Source organism: Thalassophryne amazonica, chromosome 19, assembly GCF_902500255.1.
Source record: "Thalassophryne amazonica chromosome 19, fThaAma1.1, whole genome shotgun sequence".
NCBI lineage: Eukaryota > Metazoa > Chordata > Actinopteri > Batrachoidiformes > Batrachoididae > Thalassophryne > Thalassophryne amazonica.
The window spans coordinates 36,846,686-36,872,896 of record NC_047121.1 but is presented as its reverse complement, the minus strand read 5'-3'; the positions used below and the strand labels follow the sequence as shown (position 1 = coordinate 36,872,896).

The window sequence follows — 26,211 nt, the reverse complement described above, 5'->3', positions numbered from 1 at the left end:
GAGTGACCATCTGGCCTGGATCGAGTACGCTCATAATTGCCAAGTTTCATCTGCCACCGGCCTCTCCCCGTTTGAGGTGTGTTTGGGGTACCAGCCCCCATTGTTTCCGCTAGTGGAGGGAGAGGTCGGGGTGCCCTCGGTCCAAGCCCATCTGAGGAAGTGCCGTCGGGTGTGGTGTACCGCCCGCTCTGCCCTGCTCAGAGCCCGGATGAGGGCTAAGGCCCATGCAGACCGCCGGCGTTCCCTGGCCCCTGCATACCAGCCCGGGCAGGAGGTTTGGCTATCCACAAAGGACATCCCCCTACAGGTGGAATCCCAGAAGCTGAAGGACAGGTACATAGGACCCTTTTCCATACTCAAAGTCCTCAGTCCGGCCGCAGTGAAGCTGAAGCTGCCAGCTTCACTGCGGATACACCCCGTTTTTCATGTGTCGAGACTCAAGCCCTGCCATACCTCACCACTGTGTGCCCCTGGTCCGGCGCCGCCTCCTGCCTGGATCATCGACAGGGAGCCCGCGTGGACAGTACGCCGGCTCCTGGACGTCCGTCGAAAGGGCCGGGGGTTCCAGTATCTGGTGGACTGGGAGGGTTATGGACCCGAAGAGCGCTCCTGGGTGAAGAGGAGCTTCATCCTGGACCCAGCCCTCATGGCCAACTTCTACACCCGTCACCCGGATGAGCCTGGTCGGGCGCCTGGAGGTGCCCGTTGAGGGGGGGGTCCTGTTGTGTGGGCCGCTGAAGAGGAGGTACTGCTGGCCCACCACCACAAGATGGCGCCCTGCTTGAAGTGCGGGCTTCAAGCACGAGAGGGCGTCGGAGCGACCGGGAGTGACAGCTGTCACTCATCATCCGTACCAGCTGTCACTCATCCACTATTCAACACCATCACCATAAAGGCCGGACTGCAACTCCACCTCCCCGCCGAGAAATCAGCTACCTTGGAGGTAACTTCTCTGCTGACTTAAAACTGAATAATAGTCTGAACTCTTTTGCAGCCGTTTTCCTGTGGTGTTTGCCTTATCTGTGGGATTGGCGTTTGCTGTGATCAGCGATGGCTTCGCTTTACACCCCAAGCAGATAAGTGGTTAGACAGGAGCTGCATGAGTGTGTGATTGAAGGTGGAGGTGCTTCCTCCTTACTGAACACAGACTGTGGGATTACTGAGTGTGCGTACTCACACTCACCTGTGCTGTTTCTATTCTCTGCCAGCAGTACCAGGTCTGACAGCTGAAGACGGTGACCACCTGGGGACCCAGGACTTGGCGGCTCCGGTGTTCTTCAGGTCCGTTGGCGGTGAGGGCCGTGTGGGATCCGGCTCGGTTCTGGACGGGCGTCTCCTATCCTCAAGCCTGCCCACACGTCACCCAACGTGTAATTGACTGTAGTCCCAAACTGATTGTTGTCTGTATTCCGTTGTGCACAATTTACAACATTAAATTGTTACTGTTTGGCTTATCCATTGCCCGTTCTTTTACGCCCCCTGTTGTGGGTCCGTGTTCCTACACTTTCACAACAGAATCAGAACGAATATAAATTATAAATAAAAAATAGTATATTGATCGTAATTATTTGAAAGAAGGAATAACTTTGAGTACCAAGGCTAAAGCCTATTTTACACATAGACGGTTTTGTCGGCGGCAGTACGTAGACCGAAGTTCGCGGTGGAAAGGGGCGGAGCATTTCGCCGGCATTTTGGCCGCCGTACTATCCGCAAATACGCCAATAAAACGCCGCTAAATCCGCCGAATAAAGCGGCGTTTTGACGCCGTAGCATCCGGCACACGTCAGGGAACGGGGGTTAATACCCAGTTCTATCCTTTACAATCACAGGTTAAGATGCGCATGAGAACGGCGGTGTTCTGCTGCTGCCGATAATGCCCTGTGTACCGCTGGATTTATCCAGGCAAATCCTGCGTTACTCCAGGAACTTATGCATATAGACACCGCCCCGAGAGTATAATAGGCTGAAGCAGCAGGAATACATGCCTCTGTTACTGCAGGGGGAGGGAGATCATACTCAACCTTTTCTTCTCCTTCCTTTTACCCTCCTCAACGTGTTGCTTCGTCTCCACCTCCCCTCTGCTTCTGAACCAGACCTCTTGGTAAGTCCTTGCCGCTGCCAGTTTTCTTTTAGGAGGCATACTGGAGCTTCTCTGCAAATATATCTGGAGCTGGCCGTGAGTGAGAGGCCTGCATGCAGCGCGCTAGCATTTTTATACTGACCGCCGCCTATCGGCCGTTTGGAACGCCATTAACCGGGAGGTGGCGTTTAGAACGGCATACTGTCCGCTAGCGCCGCTGTTTTGTCTGCCTCTGTCGCTGGTTGAAACGCCCTTGAGGACGCCGATGTGGGCTCTATCGCCGTTTTACACGCCGTTGATTAGGGATACCACGCCGGCCGCCAATTACGGCGGTGTAAACTGTGGCACTACAGGAAGGGGCAGGATGAAACGGCGATTAAAAAGTATCAAATGCCGTTGTTCGCGTTGTCTCCGTCGTCACGCGAATTCTCCGGGAGCGCTCCCGGAATTATTCGACATGTTGAATAATTTTTTCGACAATTCCCGGTAAAGCCGGAACTAAGCCACGCCCCCTAGTGCCGGCGTTAACGGCGTGTGATCCTTAAGACGGCCAAAAACTCTTCCGGGATGCTTCTGGGAGCTCTTACGTCTATGTGTAAACAGGGCTTACGTGTTTACAAAGATGAAGAATTTGGTGCAGAAACAGTCCAGTGCAGGTTGGATGGAAGAACTGGACACAGTTATCAGGGGTGCTGTGGGATTAGATACATGGGTTAAAGGTCAGGTGTATAAGACAGTGGTAAGACCAGTGATAACTAAAATAACTAGCTAAAATTGTTGAATGGCAACACAGATGGCATTCACCCAGCTTTGTTACTTTGTAGCAAATAAACAAATCGCTGATATGACACAAAGCAGTATTTGTTCAATCACTAAACATTCTGGCTTCTTGAAATATGTTTCAAACAAATTAAGTATGACTGAGTAAATGGCATGTTGTTTTCCAAATCAAGTATGTGGGGGGAAAAAAGTACAGACACTCTGTATTGAAGAAAAAATTATGGAATCACAAATACTGACACAAGTCTGAAAACTTCAAATTGGGCTTCAGAAAAAGAGAGGGTCTGACCTGAATAAGCTGTAGGATGGAGCCAATGAAAGAGAAACATGGCCAATAAGAAGAAGTCTCAGTTGAATTTATTCCATAAAGTTGTTTTCCCGTCTGCTTGATCTGGGAAGCACTATGCCATTAATTCAAATAATTCTATATATTTTGCTTGAGTTATGTTTCACAAAGCCAGAATGTTCAGCTGGCAATCCCTGTGGGACACCGTGTGGTTAAGAAAGTAAACGGTGGCCCATGTTAATGCGTTTCCTGTGTCTGGCCCACCCTACCTCAACTTAACACGACCAGCGCCTCTTATAGTCAGACTGCAGGTTTAATTTGAGCATGAACAACCCACTTTCATTTATCTGAGCTTTACTACACTTTGAGCATCAATAAATCAATAACTCTTTGATTTACAGTTACCGTGTCATTATAAGTACATTCCCAAGAAAATGTAACCATTCTTAAATCGTGCAACCCATTTATTTCTTCACTGGATCTGCAGGGTTGCAATATGGCATAAGAAAATAAGAGGGCACAAGTTGTCAGTCTCAAACAGACCTGAATAAGTTGTTTGCTAAATGAATACGATGCCTTAATTATGGTTAAGTTGTAAAAGACAACAAACTAGTGCATAGTGTGCACAAACCCACGGCACCCTCAGCAAACATTGATAAGCTTATCATTGCCAAGTGATGCTTTTTTACAGAAGGCATGTACAAAGTACAGTTAAATGTTTTTGAGAGTTGACATCTTCACCCCAAAATCAGCAGGCGTGTTGAGGTCACCATGCCTAACACATACCATGTTTGGCGACAATCAGGCAATTGGAAAATAAGTTACTGCACTCACAAATTTGTTGCAAAGTATGCTCCAGTGACCTTTGACCTTTTGACCCCAAAGTCAATAAGCATCTTGGGCTCAACATACCTAACACACATACCAAGTTTGGTGGTAATCAGGCTGTTAACACAGAAGTTATTACCTTCACAAACTCTTTACAAAGTATGCCCAGTGACCCTGACGTTTGACCTTTTCACACCAAAATCATTAGGTTTCTTGGGGTCACTATGCAAAATGAATATGACACATTTGGTGGCAATCTGGCAAGTACAACTGAAGTAATCTCACTCACAAGTGAAATGTCGCATGAGTGACCGACAGCTAGCCCATTCAAGCAACATGATGTTTTGATGATTGAATCTGGTCTGTTCGCCCTCTCTCCAACTGCTTTATTTGTATTTTTGTCCTCTCATGTGTCAGTGAAACATGCATATTCATCGTGCTCTTCCCAATAAGCAGCCAGCAGGAGTCAGCAAACCGGCTTGGGTCACCTCCACCCCCCACAGTGGCCCAGACACCAGCCCCTGCTGTGACAGCTCCCCGCGCTGTTTTGATTCAGCCAAAGCCAGGACACGCACATCCGCAGTTATAATTCAGTAATTTGTGTTTGTGCACTTTGTGACAATCGTGACAAATGACTGGCCTCGAGTGCAAAGCCAACATGACCCCCCCCCCCGACTTTCTGCTCAGGTCGACGCGTGCTCAGGCGGCTCAGGTGTGTGCTGACGAGGCTTGCATGTCGAGCAAGAGCAGACCATCTGACAAGGAAAAATGATGACGTGTATGTTTACATTTTGGCGGGGGGGGGGGGGATTTTTCAACTCTGCAGCCCTGTTTGAACATATTAAGCGAGTGTGTGGCAACAAAAGCAAGACAAGTCTACAGCGGGTTTATGCACAAATCTGTGTCTAATAATGATTTTGTAATCAATTAAGATATCAATTACTTTAATTAATCTAACAATTATTTTTTATTAGTCTCCTGATTATTAATTCATTAGTTGATATCCTTTGGTTATTTTACCATTAAATAATAACTATACATCTTACCAACAACTTTTTACATTGTACACAAATATTTTGTCATTAAAAAAAATTGTTTTGCAATTTTTCATTTTTTACTTTTAACAAAAAATCTCAACATATAAAGGACTAAATGAACCAAAAATTAAAAATGCAGTCATGGAAACAAAAATGGAAGAAATTCTTGGACACAATTTTACCTTTTCCTGAGACACAAAAAGGTTTAAAATAAAATCCTGACATTACTTATGCTGCAACAAACAATTAATTTCATTATCAATTAATCTGTTGATTTTTTTTTTTTTTTTTTTTTTTTTTTTTACCCCAGATGAATCCATTAATTGTTTGGTGGAAAAAAGTTGCTCAAATGGCACATTTAAGAAGTTGAAATCAGATTTAAGACATTTGGGGAAAAAAACCTCAAGATGATTAACCGATAATCAAAGTAATTGGCGATTAATGTCATTTAATTTAATAATTGATAAATTGTTGTTGCTCTATTCTGCGAGTATGTGTTGTTAACAGGAAGCATACCTGGCCTGTCTCAGGTCACTCACTCATAAATGTAAATATTTCACGTAGCCAGTCTCCTCATATCCATTTTCCTGGTAATTTTTCACTGTAAGCAGGTTCTGTCATCAATTTTTGCGGGGAAATTGAGGGTTCTCATCGGAACGGGCCTCAGCAGAACAATTTATCGACACGAGGCAGCAACAGGAGGAATCCGGGTAATGTTTTATTGGTGAAATGACTTCCATTCTCTGGGGGGGGTGTAATCCTCATATGGAGCAGTTTATGAGGATTACGAGGTTTTATTTAGTCTGAGAGGCCAGCAGGCCGCCTCTCCACAACCCTCCCGCCTCTCATCCCCAGCCTCCCCCTGCAATTGGCTCCTACCTGCCAGTTGGCACGTGGGAGAGGAGAATGTGATTTGGCAGTGTTGCAGTCAGACCTTTCCCACTGCTCTGTGCCATCCCTGTTTTCCACCACAGTGTGACAATCAACAAGCCTGAGATTTAACACCTGTGGCAGGTGGAATGCTTTAGTTTTTGCGTTTGGCATTGAATGGCCTGTTTCCATTTTGATTTTAAATTTTGTCCCCATGTTTTCTCTTCCATAAAGAACATGTTTGATGGTTTACACACTTTCTGATTTTTACCTCTGCCAGGGAGGTAAAGTTTTTGATGCAATCTGCCAGTACTGTATGTCTAAAGGACATGAGTGAATTTTAATTACATTTTGTGGAGCGGTAAAACAGTGGTCAAAGAAGAGTTGATGAAATTTTTGTGCACATTCTGATCAAGAGATGGAAGCTTTCTTTGACCTCTGGTCTTAATTTATTTGATTCTGTAATCAGGATTGATGATTACTGCAGTGATCAGGATTAAGACAGAATATGGGCCTTGATCTTGATTAATTGTACTCAGTTTATTAATATAGGACCAAACCACAACAAGGTCTCCCCAAGGTGCTTCACGAGAACAAGGTCGTACCTTAGCCATCCCCCGAAGAAGCACATTGGCAATAATGGTAAAGAAAAACTCCCTTGAGTGTTTTTGATTGCAGGAAGAAACCTCAAGCAGATCAGTCTGAGAGGGGTGACCATCTGCTTCAGCCATCCTAACAACTTAAAAAAAAAAATCAGATGAAGTACAACAAAGAATTATCACACATGCAAGGACAGATATGATGGAATTAGGCATGCAGGGAATTACCAAGTCTAGTGATCACAATAATCAGTAATCAAACAGGTGGTAATGGCCCATTCACACTCTGATGATTAACCCAGTGTTTGCCAACGGAGTGCGAAAAGTTGCTTACTGTTGACCAGCACAGAGGTCCGGCAGACTCCACAGGAGCTAAGTCGACATCGGTTAGGCAACGCTGATGTTCATCGTGGGCCTGGAAAAATTTTCAACATGCTTTAAATCTTCAATGTTCATGCTAAAATGCCAGCAAGATTTGAGCTCTGCTACAACCACTACATCACCTCTACCAGTATGCTGTTAGTGCTCCGTTGCCCTCTGCTGGCCAACATCAGAGGCTTGACTGGATGCACCACCTCCTCTGGATTCTTTGGGCATGAAGAAGTGTGAAGGAATACCTAGAACCTGTCTTGACGACGCACAAGTTGCCAGTGACAGAATTGCAGCGTTACATAGAGTTTTTTTGTATAGCCTACGTCACATGATGTCTCAAACATTGAGTTGACGATCAGCTCTGTCAAGCTCCACAGAGGGCGCTACCAAAGGGTCAGTTCTGCGATGGTGAATGTTGAACTGCGTCCTGTGTAGGGATGGGTATCGAGAACCGGTTCCTTTCGGGTATCGTTAAGAAATGGTTCAATCCACCGACATCAGTAACCTTTATACTTAACGATTCCCTTATCGGTCCTTCAGAGTGGCCGTTGTTTTTGGGGGTGTTTGTCAGGAAAATTATAATTTCTCTACATTGATTACAGACCCTGCAGCGGGTCTGTATTCAACTTTTCTGCAGCGTGGCTTTGCTTTGAACCTTGAACCAATCGAAGCAGTGATTCACAGATCGAAGCAGTGCTTCGATCATTGCTTCGTTGATTTTTTTCTTTCGCTTTCCCCGCTAAAACCTAAAGAGGATATGGCTGTGAGTATTATTTACCTTTTTTATGTTAAACCGACCTGTTATGGTTTTCTGAAACAGCTGATAGATGTATTTTATAACTTAAAAACGGAACCGATGCTAACACATTAGCATGTCTATGGCATTTTCAATGTTAAGTTAGCATTAAACAGTTGCAGCTGTCAAGCGTTTGTTGTTGTAAAAGAGTCAAATGTATTACAAATTGTAATATTTTTTTTATTTATTTTTGTTTATATATCAATAATAAATCAAATCAAATCAGTTTTATTTATATAGCGCCAAATCACAACAAACAGTTGCCCCAAGGCGCTTTATATTGTAAGGCAAAAGCCATACAATAATTACAGAAAAACCCCAACGGTCAAAACGACCCCCTGTGAGCAAGCACTTGGCGACAGTGGGAAGGAAAAACTCCCTTTTAACAGGAAGAAACCTCCAGCTGAACCAGGCTCAGGGAGGAGCAGTCTTCTGCTGGGACTGGTTGGGGCTGAGGGGAGAGAATCAGTAAAAAGACATGCTGTGGAAGAGAGCAGAGATCAATCACTAATGATTAAATGCAGAGTGGTGCATACAGATCAAAAAGAGAAAGAAACACTCAGTGCATCATGGGAACCCCCCAGCAGTCTAAGTCTATAGCAGCATAACTAAGGGATGGTTCAGGGTCACCTGATCCAGCCCTAACTATAAGCTTTAGCAAAAAGGAAAGTTTTAAGCCTAATCTTAAAAGTAGAGAGGGTGTCTGTCTCCGTGATCTGAATTGGGAGCTGGTTCCACAGGAGAGGAGCCTGAAAGCTGAAGGCTCTGCCTCCCATTCTACTCTCTATTCTCTACTCTATTGGGGTGATATGGTACTATGAGGTCCCTAAGATAAGATGGGACCTGATTATTCAAAAACCTTATAAGTAAGAAGAAGAATTTTAAATTCTATTCTAGAATTAACAGGAAGCCAATGAAGAGAGGCCAATATGGGTGAAATATGCTCTCTCCTTCTAGTCCCCGTCAGTACTCTAGCTGCAGCATTTTGAATTAACTGAAGGCTTTTCAGGGAACTTTTAGGACAACCTGATAATAATGAATTACAATAGTCCAGCCTAGAGGAAATAAATGCATGAATTAGTTTTTCAGCATCACTCTGAGACAAGACCTTTCTAATTTTAGAGATATTGCACAAATGCAAAAAAGCAGTCCTACATATTTGCTTAAAATGTGCATTGAAGGACATATCCTGATCAAAAATGACTCCAAGATTTCTCACAGTATTACTAGAGGTCAGGGTAATGCCATCCAGAGTAAGGATCTGGTTAGACACCATGTTTCTAAGATTTGTGGGGCCAAGTACAATAACTTCAGTTTTATCTGAATTTAAAAGCAGGAAATTAGAGGTCATCTATGTCTTTATGTCTGAAAGACATTCCTGCAGTTTAACTAATTGGTGTATGTCCTCTGGCTTCATGGATAGATAAAGCTGGGTATCATCTGCGTAACAATGAAAATTTAAGCAATGCTTTCTAATAATACTGCCTAAGGGAAGCATGTATAAAGTGAATGAAATTGGTCCTAGCACAGAACCTTGTTGAACTCCATAATTAACCTTAATCTGTGAAGAAGACGCCCCATTTACATGAACAAATTGTAATCTATTAGATAAATATGATTCAAACCACCGCAGCGCAATGCCTTTAATACCTATGGCGTCGTGCTCTAATCTCTGTAATAAAATGTTATGGTCAACAGTATCAAAAGCAGCACTGAGGTCTAACAGAACAAGCACAGAGATGAGTCCACTGTCTGAGGCCATAAGAAGATCATTTGTAACCTTCACTAATGCTGTTTCTGTACTATGATGAATTCTAAAACCTGACTGAAACTCTTCAAATAGACCATTCCTCTGCAGATGATCAGTTAGCTGTTTTACAACTACCCTTTCAAGAATTTTTGAGAGAAAAGGAAGGTTGGAGATTGGCCTATAATTAGCTAAGATAGCTGGGTCAAGTGATGGCTTTTTAAGTAATGGTTTAATTACTGCCACCTTAAAAGCAATAATAGCAAGCACAGCAATAATAGTAATAATAACTAATCTAATGATTATATACAGTTTTAGAGAAAGAGACAAAAAGGACCTGAATAAAAACACAACAAAAAATATAAAACCAACTAACAATAAACATAAATAAATACATACATACATACATACAGAAATAAATGTTTCCTGTGAACACCTAGTGACTCTTACACCTCCATTTCATCCCTGTCTTATTTAAGTTTAATGACAGTTTGTTTTGGTCAAACCATATTTTCAATGTGTTATTTTCTACAGTGATTTCCTCCAGAACTATCTGCCAAACTAGAAAACTGCTGCATCCTATTAAGAGCAGAATACTACTGGAATGAATTTGAATAAAGAAAGTTGGGGGGTTTTTTCTCACCAAAATGGATGCTGCACTCACTCCAGTTTATTTTCTGGAATAGTCCCAGATTGCATTTCAGAGCTTCTAGAATTCAAACATTGTCGTGCAGGTGATGTTGGGGGGTAATTTTGGGTTTCAGCTCTTTTTGTTTTTCACCACTTTCATCCCTGAATATGTGAAATCATGAGTCACTTTTGTGTGGATTAAAGTTACTAATTGGGACTCCTGTCTTGTTGCGAGAAAGAAATGAGAATCGTCCTCTGTTCTTTTCACACAGCTCCAAACGCTGCGCGGCTCTCTGCCGAGTCAAGTTAGAACGATAGAATCCAGTCGGAATTAATAACTTCATAGCAAAACACCGTTTTATTTTTATTTATGTCCAGATATCAAGGATACAGTGACCAATTTCATATTTATTTACTTTAAGACTCAATGAAATACATAGAAAACCTGTAAAGCCTATTTTTAGTACAAAATTCACAAGAGGTATCGATAAGGGAATCGATAAGGAATTGGCTCGATAAGCAGAATCGATAATGATATCGATAAAATCTTATCAATACCCATCCTAGTCCTGTGTGAGTCAGTGGAGTGTCGCCAAACATCGAGCTCTGCCAGTGCAACATCGCCCTCTCCTGAGCTACATCAACCTGTTTTGAAGACCGGAAATTTGGACCCCTGGAGCGAGCCTTCTCCAGCATTTCACAGAGATTTTTGTGAATCTGCTACGTCAGCCAGCGTCAGCCACTTCACGTCATTGTGTGAATGAGCCCTAAAGCTCATGGACGCATGGTGTGATGATCAAAGCAAGACACACAGAATCTGTTTGGAGAACTTCAAAGATGAGAGATCCATCTCAGAGATGAGTGATCAGGATCGAAGGGCTGAATAAAAGATGAGTGGTGAGGATCACAAATTACTAATCAGGCTCAAAGGTGTAACCGGGAACAAAGATCAGGATCACATTTCAACAACCAGGATCAAAACAATAACCATATCATGGGAAAAAGGAAAAATACGTTGTGTGTTATTTTGGTTCGTCTTGCTATACAGTCATCCCGCTGAGTCCGGTCTGCTTGAGGTTTCTTCCTACAATCAAAAAACACCCAAGGGAGTTTTTTTTTTTTTCTTAACTACTGTCATCGTTGTTCTTGCTCTGACACTGGATAAGGTCTAGGTCATTATTTTATTTTATTTATTTATTTATTTTAGTTATATTTTCTTTTTTGTCTTGTCTGTTTATTTGTGTGCACTTGAGAGTGTGCATGTGTGTGGTTTCCCGCCGTCTTTTTCCCAGAAGGAAAGGTCTCATGTTCACTCTCTAACTCGTCCTGGTAGAGGGTCAATTGCAACCAGTTGGCCGCCGGTCTGGTCCAAAGTAAACATTTGCAGAGAGGCGACTGTACAGGCAGGTACCTGGGGTCTCTGCTCAAATTTGCTTTCCCCCCCCTCTCTTTGGATTGCCTCCCCCTCGAACCTTCTACCACCATGCATTTTCCATACACGGTGAAGGGCCGCTCTCCCCTAAGAGCTAGAGATTGCCAGGGCTGCTGCTTTTGGATCCATGCGCAGGACAGCTGGGTTCCGTGAGCTGTCCAACACAAGCTGCTGAGAGAGTCTGTTTTGTGGACCTGGAGTGTCCTGGTTGCCTGATGTGGTCTGGCTAGTTTAAGAGACCTGGAGGATCACAGACAGAGACAAGCCAGCTCAGCATCCAGGTCTGTTTAAGATGTACACAAAGAAGCATAAAGCGCAAAGGACGCCTCTTCTCATTGTGCAAGCTATCAGGAATATGGTTTTCATTTCAGCTTTTATGTGTGCCAGCTCAATTTATGCAAGTCCAGGCAGGGGCCACTTCTGCTTTGTGTGGCCTGCTGAAGATTTGCTGTGAAGTGCGGTGGAGAGCCGCAGACCGGACCGAAACGGCGCGCTCGCTCTGCAGCTTGTAGCCTTTTGAGGCTGATGGCAGGCGACTCCTTTAACTGGGGCTGGGGAGCAGTCTGCACAGCTCAATTTTGCCCACATTAATCAAACTCACATTTCCTCACATCAGTCTGCATGCCTATCAGCAGGGCCAGCTCGTTAGCATAATGAATTCAGGGGATTTTACACAGAGAGCCGCAGTGTTCTAAAACTCATTTTGGTGCAGTGGGACATGACTAAAACAGGAATATTGTTGGGGGTTTTTCTGTTTGATTTACTTTGAAAACCACATTTTCCGGTTGTAGATTTTGTAATTTCACTTTTTGATGCAAGTTTGACAACACATTGATCACAGTTAAGTGATCAGTGTGGAATATACTGCTAAAGGTTAGCTTCCACAACCACTAATCTGTTAACTGTGATAGTGGGGCAACGAAGTCTCGTTTGATCCCCTGCGTGATATCACAGGATTTGACCACTTCTGGGGACAGCCTGCCAGTGCGCAACACAAACACAGCATCACTTCACACGGAACGATGGTGTACTGTTTTGTTTTCAGCTGATATCACTGAAGCAGTCGTGAAAAGTGCAGTTTTTTTCAGTTCCCAGTGGAGAAGGGAAGACGAGGCAAATGGGAGAGGTTGTGTCGCAAGATTTAACCCTCTGGGGTCTGAGGGCATTTTTTGGACAGTTCGTTCGCCTGGCATAAATGTTTTATTCTTGCTATTAACAGCTCTCCCTGCATCCCACAATCAAGTTTTATGTCTCTTTTTTTCAGGACAACCTGTGCTTTCATAATATATATGCTTTTGTTGTGTTTTATAAGTGCAATAAAGGTTTACAATCAGAAATAAGAAAGGAAAAAGTAAAGCGGGAAATACTTTTCCACACACATTTATTGAAAGCACACAGCAAACAATAATAAACAACTGTTTTGACACTTTATAAAGGTAATTTGAGGTCTTGTGTGAAAGACTATACAACAAAAAGGTTGAAACAATAAACACAAATTCACATTTTGAACAATATATACAAAATGTTCTATGTGGTTTTTTTTTGTCTTCATCTCAAAGCAATTTCTGTCTGCTATTACACAAAGGTTACATCACAAACTTCTACTTCTACTGTGTTGCTCCTAAAGCAGCTTTCATTCACACTATGGCCCGCTTTGGCTCCTTACAGTCTGAGGAGCAGCCCTCCCCCTCGCTCCATTGATATGGTAACAAGTGCTTTATGCCGAGAAAGCAACAGAGTTATCCAGTAACATTCACATGCAAACTAGTGGAGCAATGCTGATAGTTACATACTCTTTTTTTGAGCACGTGAGATTGTCATCAGAGGCTCTCCGTCTGCTTTCACTGATCGCTGTGCGTAATGGCACAGGGCGCCCAATAATATGTACTCATTGGAGCACCCAGGGGGCTATTCAAATGGGCCAGCTAGTAACATATCACTCCTGAAAACGATCTTTGGCTTTTCATGTGAGGTAAATCTGCCCTAACATTAGCCTAGCTCGACCTGTGATAGGCTAAGTATTTAATCCATATTTGTCTCCAAGGTAATCTCATCAATGCACTTTTTCCAGACGTAGGGTTTTTTTTATGTCTGGTCTTTCCGAGCTTTCCAAGGGTTCTGAACACTGCATTATCTCCTACTCCTCAAGGTGCTGTTTGTTACTGTCACACTGATTTAGCTTCCTGCTTTAGTGTACAAGCTCCAATAGGAACAAACCTGTATGATTTTAGTCTTTTTTTTTTTTTTTTTTTTTTGACAGTTAAACTTTATTCAAAGAAATGTTAGCCAACTTAAATTTAGCGAAACGAATGGTTTTCAAAGCTAGCTGAATAGTTAATCTGCTAAGCAAAAAGTTAGCTTCTCTAATTAGCTATTAGCTGATCAGCAGAACTGTGCCCACTGAGAACATAAAATGTTCAAATCCATCAGTGCATGGAAACTAGAAGTCAGAGTGAGCTCTTGTGTATGCGGTGAGTTATTTCTTTTCAGGCCGACTTCCTCTTGCTACAAATGAGGGGGTAGAGGGTTAGTGAGGAGAGAAGGGGCCAGGGGCTGGGAGCACCAAAGCATGCAGGCAGACAGTGGGAGATGGTTTTGCTTTTCCGTCCGTACAGGTGCTTATAATTTGCAGCAGATGATTAATCATTGTTGTGTTTTAGGGTGACATCTTGTTTCAGGGATCTGTCCATCTCCTTTCTTTGGCTGTTCGGAGGAGGTACGAGGTCTGTTAGAAAAGTATCCGACCTTATTATTTTTTTTAAAAACCATATGGATTTGAATCACGTGTGATTGCGTCAGACAAGCTTGAACCCTCGTGCGCATGCTTGAGTTTTTTCATGCCTGTCGGTTGCGTCATTCGCCTGTGAGCAGGCTTTGAGTGAGGTGTGGTCCACCCCTCTTGTCTATTTTTTATTGCGAATAAATGTCAGAACGATTTGGAGCTTTTCTGCATCAATTTTTTTTCCAGAAACTGTGAGAGACCTCCAGGTGGACACCGTTCGAAAAATTAATATGGCTTTCAGGGACGATTTTATGGGGATTAAACAGATTACGGGGTGTTACTGCCGCTTTAAGGATGGCCCACAACTGCTGAGAGCGCGGCCCAGCCCCCATCGACAGGCTGACACCCCGCTGGAACAACCAGATCATTTCCAACGTGAAAGCTTTGTTGATCCGGGACCTCGTCTGACTTTCACAAAAAGGCAGAAGATGTGGACATCAGCACTTTTTCCGGCACATTCCACTGTTACAGGAGTTTTTTTTCATGGAAAGAAAAGCGCATGGACGCGTCACGGCTACGTTCATTACGCGGGGCAAAACCACCTCTGTGTTGGTCTCTCAGGACAGCTTTCAGGTGGATTTCAGACGGATTCCGCGACGCGCGGTGGAGCAGCTTCTCTTTCCATGACAAAAACTCCTGTAACAGTGAAATGTGCCGTTCATTTTTAAACTGGACGCTGTCTTGATCCGGTATGTCACCTGACTAGCACAGGAATTGTGAAAAGACGTGGACATCAGCACTTTTCCGGCACATTAAGACAGACGTGCGGAGGAGTTCCGCGCGTCGCGGTGCAGCCGCTCGGCGCAAAGCAACGCCGTGATGAAGCCTCACGGGACATGTTCTGGCATGTCCAGCTCATGCACAATCCCAATCGGATATTCACACGACTGGAAAGCAACCAAAATCCGTCTGAAATCCACCTTTAAGCTGTCCTGAGAGACCTGAGGTGGTTTTGTCCCGTGTAATGAACGGCTTCGTGGCACGTCCCTCTGCTTTTCTTTCCATGAAAAAAACTCCTGTAACAGTGGAATGTGCTGGAAAAAGTGCTGATGTCCACATCTTCTGCCTTTTTGTGAAAGTCAGACGAGGTCCCGGATCAACAAAGCTTTCACATTGGAAATGATCTGGTTGTTCCAGCGGGGTGTTAGCCTGTCGAAGGGGGCTGAGAGCGCGCCACGCTCTCAGCAGTTGTGGGCCGTCCTTAAAGCGGCAGTAACACCCCGTAATCTGTTTAATCCCCATAAAATCGTCCCTGAAAGCCATATTAATTTTTCGAATGGTGTCCACCTGGAGGTCTCTCACAGTTTCTGGAAAAAAATTGATGCAGCAAAGCTCCAAATTGTTCAGACATTTATTCACAATAAAAAATACACGAGAGGGGTGGACCACACCTCACTCCAAGCCTGCTCACAGGCGAATGACGCAACCGACAGGCATGAAAAAACTCACGCATGCTCACGAGGGTTCAAGCTTGTCTGATGCAATCACACGTGATTCAAATCCATATGGTTTTTTAAAAAAAATAATAAGGTCGGATACTTTTCTAACAGACCTCGTATGCAGTAGCATGCATGGAATTATAAGAGTGAACTTGTGTTTGGGAAAATAGACATATCTGGACGCAGACAGGCAAATTTTAGCGTCACCGTTTAAATTCATTGTAGTCCCCTGTCTGCCTGTATGCTCCAAAGCACTCCAACACCACAAAATTAAGAATACAGTCAGGTCCATGTATATTTGGACACTCACACAAGGTTTTTTAAATATTGTAACTGTTTGCCAAAACATATTCAAGGTACAGTTATATAATCAATATGGTCTTGAAGTGCAGACGCTCAGCTTTAATTTGAGAGTACTCATGTCCAAATTAGAGAAAGGGTTTAGGAAATACAGCTCTTTAATATGTAGCAGCGTCTTTTTCAACACAATTAACTCAAAAGCTATTTCATGGGCATCTCCCTCATTAATCCATCATCAATTAAGCAGGTAAAAGGTGTGTAGTTGATTCCAGTTGTGGCATTTGCATTTGGAAGCTGTTGCTGTGAGTCCACAACTTGCGGTCAAGGGAGCTCTCAGTGGAAGTGAAACAGAGCATCCTTAGTCTGAAAAAAAAGAACTCCATCAGAAGATGGCAGAAATGTTGGGAGCGGCCAAATCAACAGTTTGGTACATTCGGAGAAAAAAGGAGCGCACCGGTGAGCTCAGGAACTCCAAAAGGCCTGGACATCCATGAAAGACAACAGTGTTGGTTGGTCACAGGATCCTTTCTATGGTGAAGAAAAAACCCTTCACAACATCCATCCAAGTGAAGAACACTCTCCAAAAAGTAGGTGTATCAGTATCTAAGTCTACCATAAAGAGAAGTGTTCATGAGAGCAATTTCAGAGGGTTCACCACAAGCTGCAAACCATTAATCAGCCTCAGAAATAGAAAGGCCAAATTAGACTTTGTGGAAAAACAACAACAAAAAACAAAACAAAAAAAACATCTAAAGAGGCCAGCCCAGTTCTGGAACAGCATTCTTTGGACAGATGAAATTAAGATCACCCTGTACCAGAATGATGGGAAGAAGAATATATGGAGAAGGCTTGGAACTGCTCATGATCCAAAGCATAACACAATAACACATCTTCTGTAAAACATGGTGGAGGCAGTGTGATGGCATGGACATCCATGGCTGCTAATGGCACTGGGTCACTAGTGTTTATTGATAATGTGACAGAGGACAAAGGCAGCCGGATAAATTCTGAAGTATATAAGGATGTATTTTCTGCTCAGATTCAGCTAAATACAATAAAGTTGATTGGATGGCGCTTCACAGTACAGATGGACAATGACTGAAAACATACTGCGAAAGCAACCCATGACTTTATAAAGGCAAATAAGTGGATTATTCTGCAGCTGCCGAGTCAGTCACCAGATCTCAATCTGACAGAATATATATTTCACTTGCTTAAGACAGACAGACCCACAAACAAGCAACAAATGATAACAGCTGCAGTAAAGGTCTGGCAAAGTATCACAAAGGAGGAAACACGGAATTTGATAATGTCCATGGGTTCCAGACATCTGGCAGTCATTGCCTGCAATGGATCCTCAACAAATTATATATATATAAAAAAAATTATTCATGGTCATGTTAATTTGTCCGATTACTTTTGAGCCCCTGAAATAAGGAGACTGTAGAAAAATGGTTGCAGTTCCTAAACATATCATAAGATATTTTTGTTCAACCCCTTGAATTAAACATTCAAGTCTGTACTACAGTTGCATCTCAGTTGTTTCATTTCAAATTCAGTATGGTGGCACGTAGAGCCCAAATCATAAAAACTGTCACTGTCCAAATATTTTTGGACCTAACTATAATCACCTAATCTTGAGTCAAAAATCTAATTTACACTTAATATTAGACAAAATCACTGAACAAGTAAAAATTCAGTTGTCCATAAGGACTTATTTTTAGAGACTACAACTTAAAATCTTTTCAAGAGAAGGAAACATCTTGTTTTGAGTCATTAGGGAGCTAAAACAAGCTTCTTCTTTTTTCTTTTTCTTTTTTAATTAAGAACAGCCTAAGATTTTTAGGCCATTTGAAAAATATGTAACATTTTCTCTAATGTTAGGAAAATATAGCTCAAAATTAGTTTAATCAGGTAATTTCACAACCTTATTTCAAGCAATCATAAGTGAATTTTCATTTGTTCTGCTGGCTGTTTGTTTTTTTGTTTTTTTTAGGTTTGTGTGTTTTTACATACGAACTTAATGTTTTTCAACTTGTGCACTACAAAAACTGTCCCTTTCAAAATAATACAAATAATCTGAAATCTAGCCAAATTGCCTTGTATTAAGCCAAAAAAAAAAACAATTGTCAATGATGTAAGACTTGGCAAATTTACTAACAATGTCTAGGCAATGGCTAATCAAGATGTGCCTTAAAACGGGACAGAATTCTGATTTTAAGATTAGTCTCTGTCAAACAATCTTGTTCCTTTGCTTGGATGATTTGAAATCCATTGCCTTTCCTTGTTTCTGATTAAATAAAGCTCAGTATTAGCTCGAAAAACTTAAGAAAAAGTGAGATACATTTTCCCAAAATAAGACATTTTTTCTCATGTAAAAAAATGCTTGACAAGATTATTTTTCTATTTGGAGAAAAATTAAGTCAAATTTTCTTTAAACAGGTCTTTTTTTAATTTCTTAGTTATCAGTTTTTGCAGTGTGGAACCAAGTAAAGTTTCTTGAAATTTTGAAATTGTCAGGGAAGTTATTTGGAGCTATATTTTACTAGATCTATGAACTAGGGTGGGGCAGTACACTGGGGTCATCGTCACCATCAGTGTTATAGGATGACCACAACATGGATTGCACAATACTGTCAGCACTCTTGTTTCACCTCAGATATGACTCGAAACAAGATGTTTCAAGGCTCTTTGACTTAATATTTTTAACGTGTCATGTTTTAAACAAGTCACCATATTTAATTTTCCTTGCCAATTATTTTTGTCCTATTAAGTGCAGATTAGATATTTTGACTACAAATTAGAGTAATATGCTTGGTTTTTGCAATTCACACTAATGGTAAAGTCAAAAAGTGACCGGTGTGCAAAGCAGCCAAACGCAACACGTGTGCGAGCCCACCAGCTGCCAGTGCACAGAGGCGGTGGTGTTTTCCGTGTGTTTGCTTTGGGTGGAGGGCGAGCCGGCTGGTCAGGGCGGCTGTAAATCAGAGTCTTCCTGATGGAACCCTGATGGACAGGAACCTAATCTGTCCCCGGTGTGTCATTACGCGCAACCTCCCAGATAGCTACAGATCCTGCTGCTCCTCTCATCTCGCCCCGGCCTCGACAGGCACACACGCACGCACGCACACACACACACACGCTGACGTGCACAGTGAGCCAGCCAGGGCCGCCTTCTGGAAACCAGAGAAAGTAACAGAGTCACACATGTTGAACATAAACCGGTTGAGCCAGTGTCAAGAGTTCATCGTCAGCATCTGTAATAGCAAAGCGGTACCCAAAAAACACGGGCTTTTCACACCGCAGTGCCTCGCTTGGGCTTAAAATGTACACAGCTCAAGCAACTACTGTCTGCAAACTGGCCTCAGCAATGGCTAAAATGTAAGCAAACTGACGGATGCTTTTAGGACATGTTAGGACCTGTCCTAGGCCCCATTTGTTCCTACAGCGAATAAGAGCCCACACATTGTGTCCACACCGAGCCATCATCTGTGCAGTTTATGAGCCTGTACTCTCCATGTCCAGATAAATATACTGCATTTATATTTTAGGAAAATGACATAAACCAAAATGTCCATCCTTTGATGTTATAACAACTTTTAATAGCTTAAAATTTAACGGCCCATAAGATATTATAGGATATTCCAGAAAGGATAAAAAATACTTCAAGCATCTCCTTTCAAGTTCATAAGTCATGTAAATGTCAGTCTTTTCCATTTTTTTTGCAAAACTAGCTCTTGTCTAGAATTCTCTGCTGACAATTTGAACTTCTTTCAGCTGGATAAAAGCAACCACCAGTATTCACTTGGACGTTGTCCAGTGAAGAGATCTTGACCCCTTCAATTACAGGATAATCGAGCCATTTCTTTTTCGTGTTGCTGAATTTCATTAACAATTTTGTATCCCCACATGTGAAAGGAATCTAATGAAGCTTTGAGCTTTACTGTTATTTACTCGCTTTTTGTTTCTTGCATATGTTGTCTCCGTTTTGGAGTTTTGTGTTTGTAGGTTGTCCTGCATTCCTTTGGTATGCATCGTACGTTTCTACAAATACTTCCTTCTCTCCTCTTGTTACCTTCTTCTACCTTACAGACAGGTCTTTCACAAAGCTAGAAACCAGAGAACAGAGGCTATAATCTCACTCCATTGCAAGACAAAATGTGGATCTGCTCCACTGGCAGTGAATCAGAGACCTATGGACTCAAAGATTGTTTGCTTGACCTTTTCTTGCATCACCTTGGACGCAGTCTGTTCAGAAACTCTGTCGTTCAGTGCCAGTGAAGCAGCTCCAGGATTTTTGTCTCTTTAAGAAGTAGTAAAGTTGATTCCTCTTTTACAGCTTGAGTAGCACATGATCATATATACATGTGGACTTAACAGCCTAAGATTGCAGTGATGATGTCATGCTTGTTCTGTTTTACTTTGGATTTCCCGGCGGATAGGCCGCTAACCCTATGTCGTGACATGGTGTCTGTCGTAGTCGTCGGCGTCATCCCTTTATTGTGATATCTCAAAAACTGTGTAACTTTTTTTTAATATGGCAAGGGCTTAATATGGGTCATTGACATTGTTCCCGTCTAAAAATCATATTCATAGATTCATTTGTTTGAAATGGCGGCCATTTTTATCCCGAAAATAGCCATTTTGAGTACTTAAAGGCAATTTTCTCAAAAACTGTCTAACTTTATTCTAATTTGTCAAGGGTGTAATATGGGTCATTGACATATTTCACATCAAAAAACTGTAGTTAGAATATGACCATTGGACATTGCGTCCATCTGTGCCCAGCATAAGCATTTAGTGGAGGTGATGGTCTAGTGGTTAAGCACTGGGCTTGAGACCAGAGGATCTTCGGTTCAAACCACAGCTACACCTGAAAATCACTAAGGGCCCTTGGGCAAGGTCCTTAATCCCTTAGTTGCTCCCGGTGTGTAGTGGGCACCTTCTACAGCAGCACCCCATTGGTGTTTGAATGTGTCTGTCTGAATGGGTGAATGTGAGGCGTAATTGTAAAGCACTTTGAGCTTCTGATGCAGAGGGGAAAGTGCTGTATAAATTTAGTCCAATTAGCATAAGTCCACTCCTATTACTGCCAGGGTCTTCAAATTCACAGGGAACATTCTTGGGACACAGACCTTGGACAAGTTCAAAGATGGCTGACCTTGAGCTATTCTAAGGGGCCAAAAGGTCACATTCTTTCTATATACTCTTTCATTGAGTATATGCTTATACAGCTGAGGGTAGTTTAGCATTGCGTTGTATTTAATGTTATAAATCTGTTAAGCTTGTTTTGGTCCCAATTCCATATCGTCAAACTCTTAAAAGTTCAAAGGTCAGACCAAGACTCTTCCAAGAGTGTTAACAGGAACATTAACTTAGTCATGTAAAAACAAAATCAACATGCCCAATGGTATTGAGTTTTTCTTTTGGTTGAGGCCCCCAGAAAGATTAGCACCCGCTTAGGTGCTAATGGGGATTCTAATAAATAAAGAAGTAACGGGTAAATGTACCTTTTTGAACGTCACAATTTAATACTGCCACACTGGCTGAGGAAAGAAAAGTTATGCTAGGCTATGCTAAAAGAAACTGGTTTCTTCTTCTGGGTTTCTTCTATACTACACTTTCTGCAGCTATATGTGATGCTGCCCCCAGTGGTGAACAAATGGTGAGCAGAGGTGTGGTTACATAAACCTGAAGAATGTCTTCTGACTTCCATGAAATATGTATGTGAAGGTAAACAATGTTACTTTGGCTTATTCTAATTTGTCATGGAAAACAATAAAAAGAATTGTATCGATCTGATTGCGTTACATCACATCAAATCGTATTCCTCAGTTGTTGTGTAGTCCATTTATCTAAATAATATATTGTTTTAGAATCACTGGGAAATCATGATTTGAGTTTTGGCCATATAATCCTGATAATGATTTTTGCTGTAATTGTGCAGCCCTACCGTACTGATCCACATTCCATAAATGAGTTTGAGCCGTCATACGTCTCTGCATTTGTTCTTTTGTCTGCAGATAGAAAGCCTGTATTGTTAATAAGACCTAAGGTCTGGTTTCCCCAGTTGACCAGAGCCATCTGCCACAACAAAAGCTGTCAGACCTGCCCTGTCATACACCGAGCCATAAATCCAACCTGCCCACCCACCTGTGACAATTAATCACACAATTCAAATAATGTTGATCAACCATGGCCATGACATAAAGCTCTGCGGCTGATAGCACAATTATTGCATCCAACCACCGCTATAACGTGATCACGGCCTCTCATCAGGCGTAAACCATTGACGTGTATCTGGAGCCGCATTATGCAATGTTTGGAAAGAGACGTAGTAAGCTTATTAGCATTATGTAGGAAGCTGCTACCTTGTTAGAGCCAAGGTTTCATATTTCAGACTGCAGGGGACAATATGTCAATTTTGCTTATGGGACATTATTGGACTGTTTCAGCCATTGGTCACTTAGTGGATGTTAACTTTTCTGATACTTATTACCTTTTGTTGTTGTGCTGGTGGAGTAGGGCTTCTACAGCAAAAAAAATGTAAGCCAGCTTGTGTAGGCATTAACTCAGAAACAATAAATGGTATCAACTTGTAACTCTCTACATTATAAGAGCACATAATGAGGATAACATCAGTAGATGGTGGTCAACTTTGACAGACCACATTAAGCGACAAAGCAAATTAGTTTTGCCTATGTAATATCCCATATGCATGTCTGCCACCTGCTGGATGCACACCTTGCCTTGAGTGTGATGTCATTCCCGTCTCAACTTCCGAGGAGGAGTGTCACTCCTGTGGTGGATAGGTTGGAACCTGAAATTTATCATTCTTCAGTAATGTTTTCATCTTCGTCATGAACTTGCTTTGCAGCACTTTAGGGTTTTATGTACCTGCCAAAATGTTGTGTTTTTTGGATAATTTCAGCCTCCTGTGTTTTCTTTCAGGGGTAGGATTAACAGAGCTCCTTGTTGTCTGTATGATATGAACTCAAAGCTAGAGTCCTACTAAGAAGCATACTTTTTACATGACTGCATTTTAGAATCTCAACCTTTCTCCTCGTAGTTTACTGTCATGAAGGTGATGGTCAATCACCTACTTTAAAGCCTGCTGACTAAATATCCTTCCAGCCTGCTCCAGACCGGAACAAAGAGCGTAGGAATGGGGGGCGGCGCTTCAACCTGTCCGCATAGACACAGGGTGTTAACAACTAATTAAAGAATTTACAGGCTCACTAAAGCAACATTATTGCTGTTCCTCTCAATTATTGGCTCTATTATCAGCTTTTATGGACTCAGGTGAGCTTCTAGAAAAAGTTGTGCTTTTTGGGTTTTGCTCAAGCGGTCAGCTTCCTTCTTGTATAAAATAACTTGCAGTATGTCAGCGACATGGCTCAGCGCGGGAAGATTTTCTAACACAACAACCAGTTGTTTATAAAGTACAGTTGGTTTTATTTCTAGCAGATTTACATTTGCATGCGCTCACATATTAAGCGCCTTGGGGCAACTGTTTGTTATGATTTGGCGCTATATAAAAAAATTGATTGATTGATTGATTGATAGTGTTTATTAATCAATCCGTGTCTCGACAATGTCCACTAGGTGACAGTAAGAACTCAGCTGTCCCTGTGGGGGTTGGGCTGAGGTTTAATTTTGTTTACACAAAAGATAACCTGGCTGGAGATTTGAAGTTAGGATGGGTGGATGTGTCAGCGCAAGTGTTGATGTTGCGGTGAGGTGGTGACACGGTAGTAAAGGTAATGATGACAACTACACATAGGCGCCAATTTATTATTCTCTTCACTCTGACACATTTAAAAAGTGCCGACCTTAGCTGCAATAACTGAAATATTTTGAAATGTGAAACATGTTTTTATTTCTGTTGTTGACTCGCATGCAATGCAACATGACTTGATGTAATGAATGAAGCAGTCTGTCGTCGTCGTTATGCGTGTGGACCCCACGTCAAAGTTTTTTCCAGGCACTGTAGTTTCACAGTGTGCAGATATAGATTCCATATGCAGTAGCATCGTTTGTCTGGCTGATTATTATTTGTTTTTATCTGACACTCATGCATATTTTTGGGGTAAACCCTGATTTTTGACAAAAAAAAAACCTTGTCATTGGCTATAACTTTAATACTTTATGAAATACAGTTTTCATGTTCACTGAAAGTATATTATTCAGTTAATGAAGAAAAAGTCAGCAGGTTACAGAGCTTTCTATCACCACGCCCCATATCTGTGGAATGATCTGCCTGCGCAGGTATGACAGTCGGACTCTGGAGACTTTTAAAGCCAGGCTGAAAACACAATTGTTCTCCCTGTTTTATTATTAGTATTTTATATGATTGTGTGCCTTTTTTTAGTTCCTTTTATCTGTTTTACTTCTTTTACTTATGTTTACATTTTTTTATTGTTTTAATCTTATTTCATTTTATTCTGCTTTTAAATGATGTTTGTGAAGTGCCTTGATGCGATTAGTCATGATTTGGCGCTATATAAATTAATAAATTATAATTATGGCCCTGTGATGATGGCAATGTTTTAATTTTTTTTTTAATTAAAACTCTTATAATAGGGATTGAGCAATGTTGGCGGCCTAGCGAAACCATACTGTGCTTCTGGTTATAGTTTTGATATGGCTTCAAATAGACCCTTGAAGTTTATAAGGATGATATACTGTAATAAGTCTGTTACATGATATGAGATGAGATATGACATGGTGATCATGGATGAGCAATTTTGGGGGGGAAATCTATTTTGAGAATTTTGATTTCACACTTTGAGCAGCTCATTCTGTGGAAGACTATTTAGGACCCAGATGTATAAATAACCATCCATAGCCATCCATGATTCCGTTTCTCCCAAATGTGTTACCAAAGATTTAAATAATTATGAGAAAATATTTTCATAATTTCTGTGTTTTTGAGAACTTTGATTTCAGACTTTGCAAGTACTATGTCGCTTTATATGTCATAGATTCTTTGAACTGTGAGTGAGTGCATGCATGCTGGTTGCATGTGAGTTACACGGGTTTCTACCCGCTATATATTTTTTTCTTCTAATGAAGATGCAACACACTCACACACACGCATTTATTTTTGTTCAAGGCCAACATACGGCCATCGGGTATTACGAAGACCTGGCGTCCGTCTGTTTGTCTGTCCATCCATCTGTCTTCTGTCTGTGCTCAGCATAAGTCCATTTCTATTACTGCCATAGTCTTCAGATTCACAGGGAACATTGTTGGGACACAGACCTTAGACACATTCGAAGATGGCTAACCTTGACCTATTGAAAGAGGTATTTTAAGATGTTAAAAAGTCCCATTCTGTACCAAATTTTGTGGCATGATCTCGCAGACATTAGCATGGTGACGTCACTTCCTGGTGTCGCTAACTTTGCTTCATTTTTGGTTAGAAATAACACCTTTCTCATATATTATGTAAAAGCTAGCGAGAAATAAATACTTCTAAAACTGAAAATGCTGTTTTTGTAACCTGATAACACCTCTGGAAGGATTTACAAAACAATTTGTGGATGTTAGCGTGCGTGATTGATTGATAGAGGGGGTTTATTGAGCATGTACAAATTGTAAGACAATAGGATCTTAATAATGAATTAAACTAGTGGTTTTCAAACTGTGCGGTTACCCCCCCTCCCCAGGAGTGCCAGAGTTCTTTGGGGGGGGGCGAGGCATGGGTCTCAAGAACCGGTTTTAAGAAATGATTTGATCCACCGACCAATAATTTCTTCTGTAACAGCTCTGTTTTGAAGCTTAAAACAATGAAGGAGTGCTTTGATCCGCTGTTTCATTAGTTCATTGCTTCACTGCTTTTCAGATGCGACAAGTCCGCTTCTTAACCCCTCTCAAAGCCATTTAAAAATGTCAATCATGAGTCACTTCTGTGCAGATTAATGTCACTAACTGGGACTCTTGTCTTGTTGCAGGGAAGAAACGAGCATCGTCCTCCATTCCGTTCGCACAGCATTAAACACTGCGCCGCTCTCTGCTGAGATAGAGTCTGGTTAGAATTAATAACTTCAAAGTGAATCACCGGTTAAATCAAATGACACCTCTTTCCAAACGTTGTAACACAGACTAAAAGTTTTTTCCTCCCAAAATGAGACGTTCTGCGTTCTTTATGAATTACACATGATGTTGACATGCAGCTCAGCCATTTGCAAGAGCTCAGCTAAGAGGTATGGAGTTAGATTCGTACCTGTA

General features: G+C 41.8%; 1 protein-coding gene and 1 long non-coding RNA gene across 6 annotated transcripts in view; both read left to right on the top strand.

Annotated features, from left to right (window-relative positions):
• The window catches only part of slc25a21 (solute carrier family 25 member 21), a 223,410-nt gene that overhangs the window by 104,144 nt on the left and 93,055 nt on the right, over nt 1–26,211 (top strand). Inside the window, exon 1 of one of the 5 annotated variants that reach the window (XM_034159455.1) lies at nt 23,187–23,280. The exons of 3 other annotated variants lie outside the window; for them this stretch is intronic. In XM_034159455.1, the coding sequence (XP_034015346.1) occupies nt 23,271–23,280 (10 nt within the window). In that variant the 5' untranslated portion in view covers nt 23,187–23,270. Of the gene's footprint in view, nt 1–23,186; nt 23,281–23,687; nt 23,739–26,211 lie in introns of those variants that run through there. One more of the 5 variants, XM_034159456.1, reaches the window with a different exon arrangement.
• Nucleotides 2,720–16,450, top strand: LOC117500694. The gene is made up of 4 exons (XR_004557828.1): nt 2,720–2,730; nt 10,593–10,596; nt 16,223–16,232; nt 16,375–16,450. It is a non-coding gene; the product is annotated as an uncharacterized LOC117500694 (long non-coding RNA).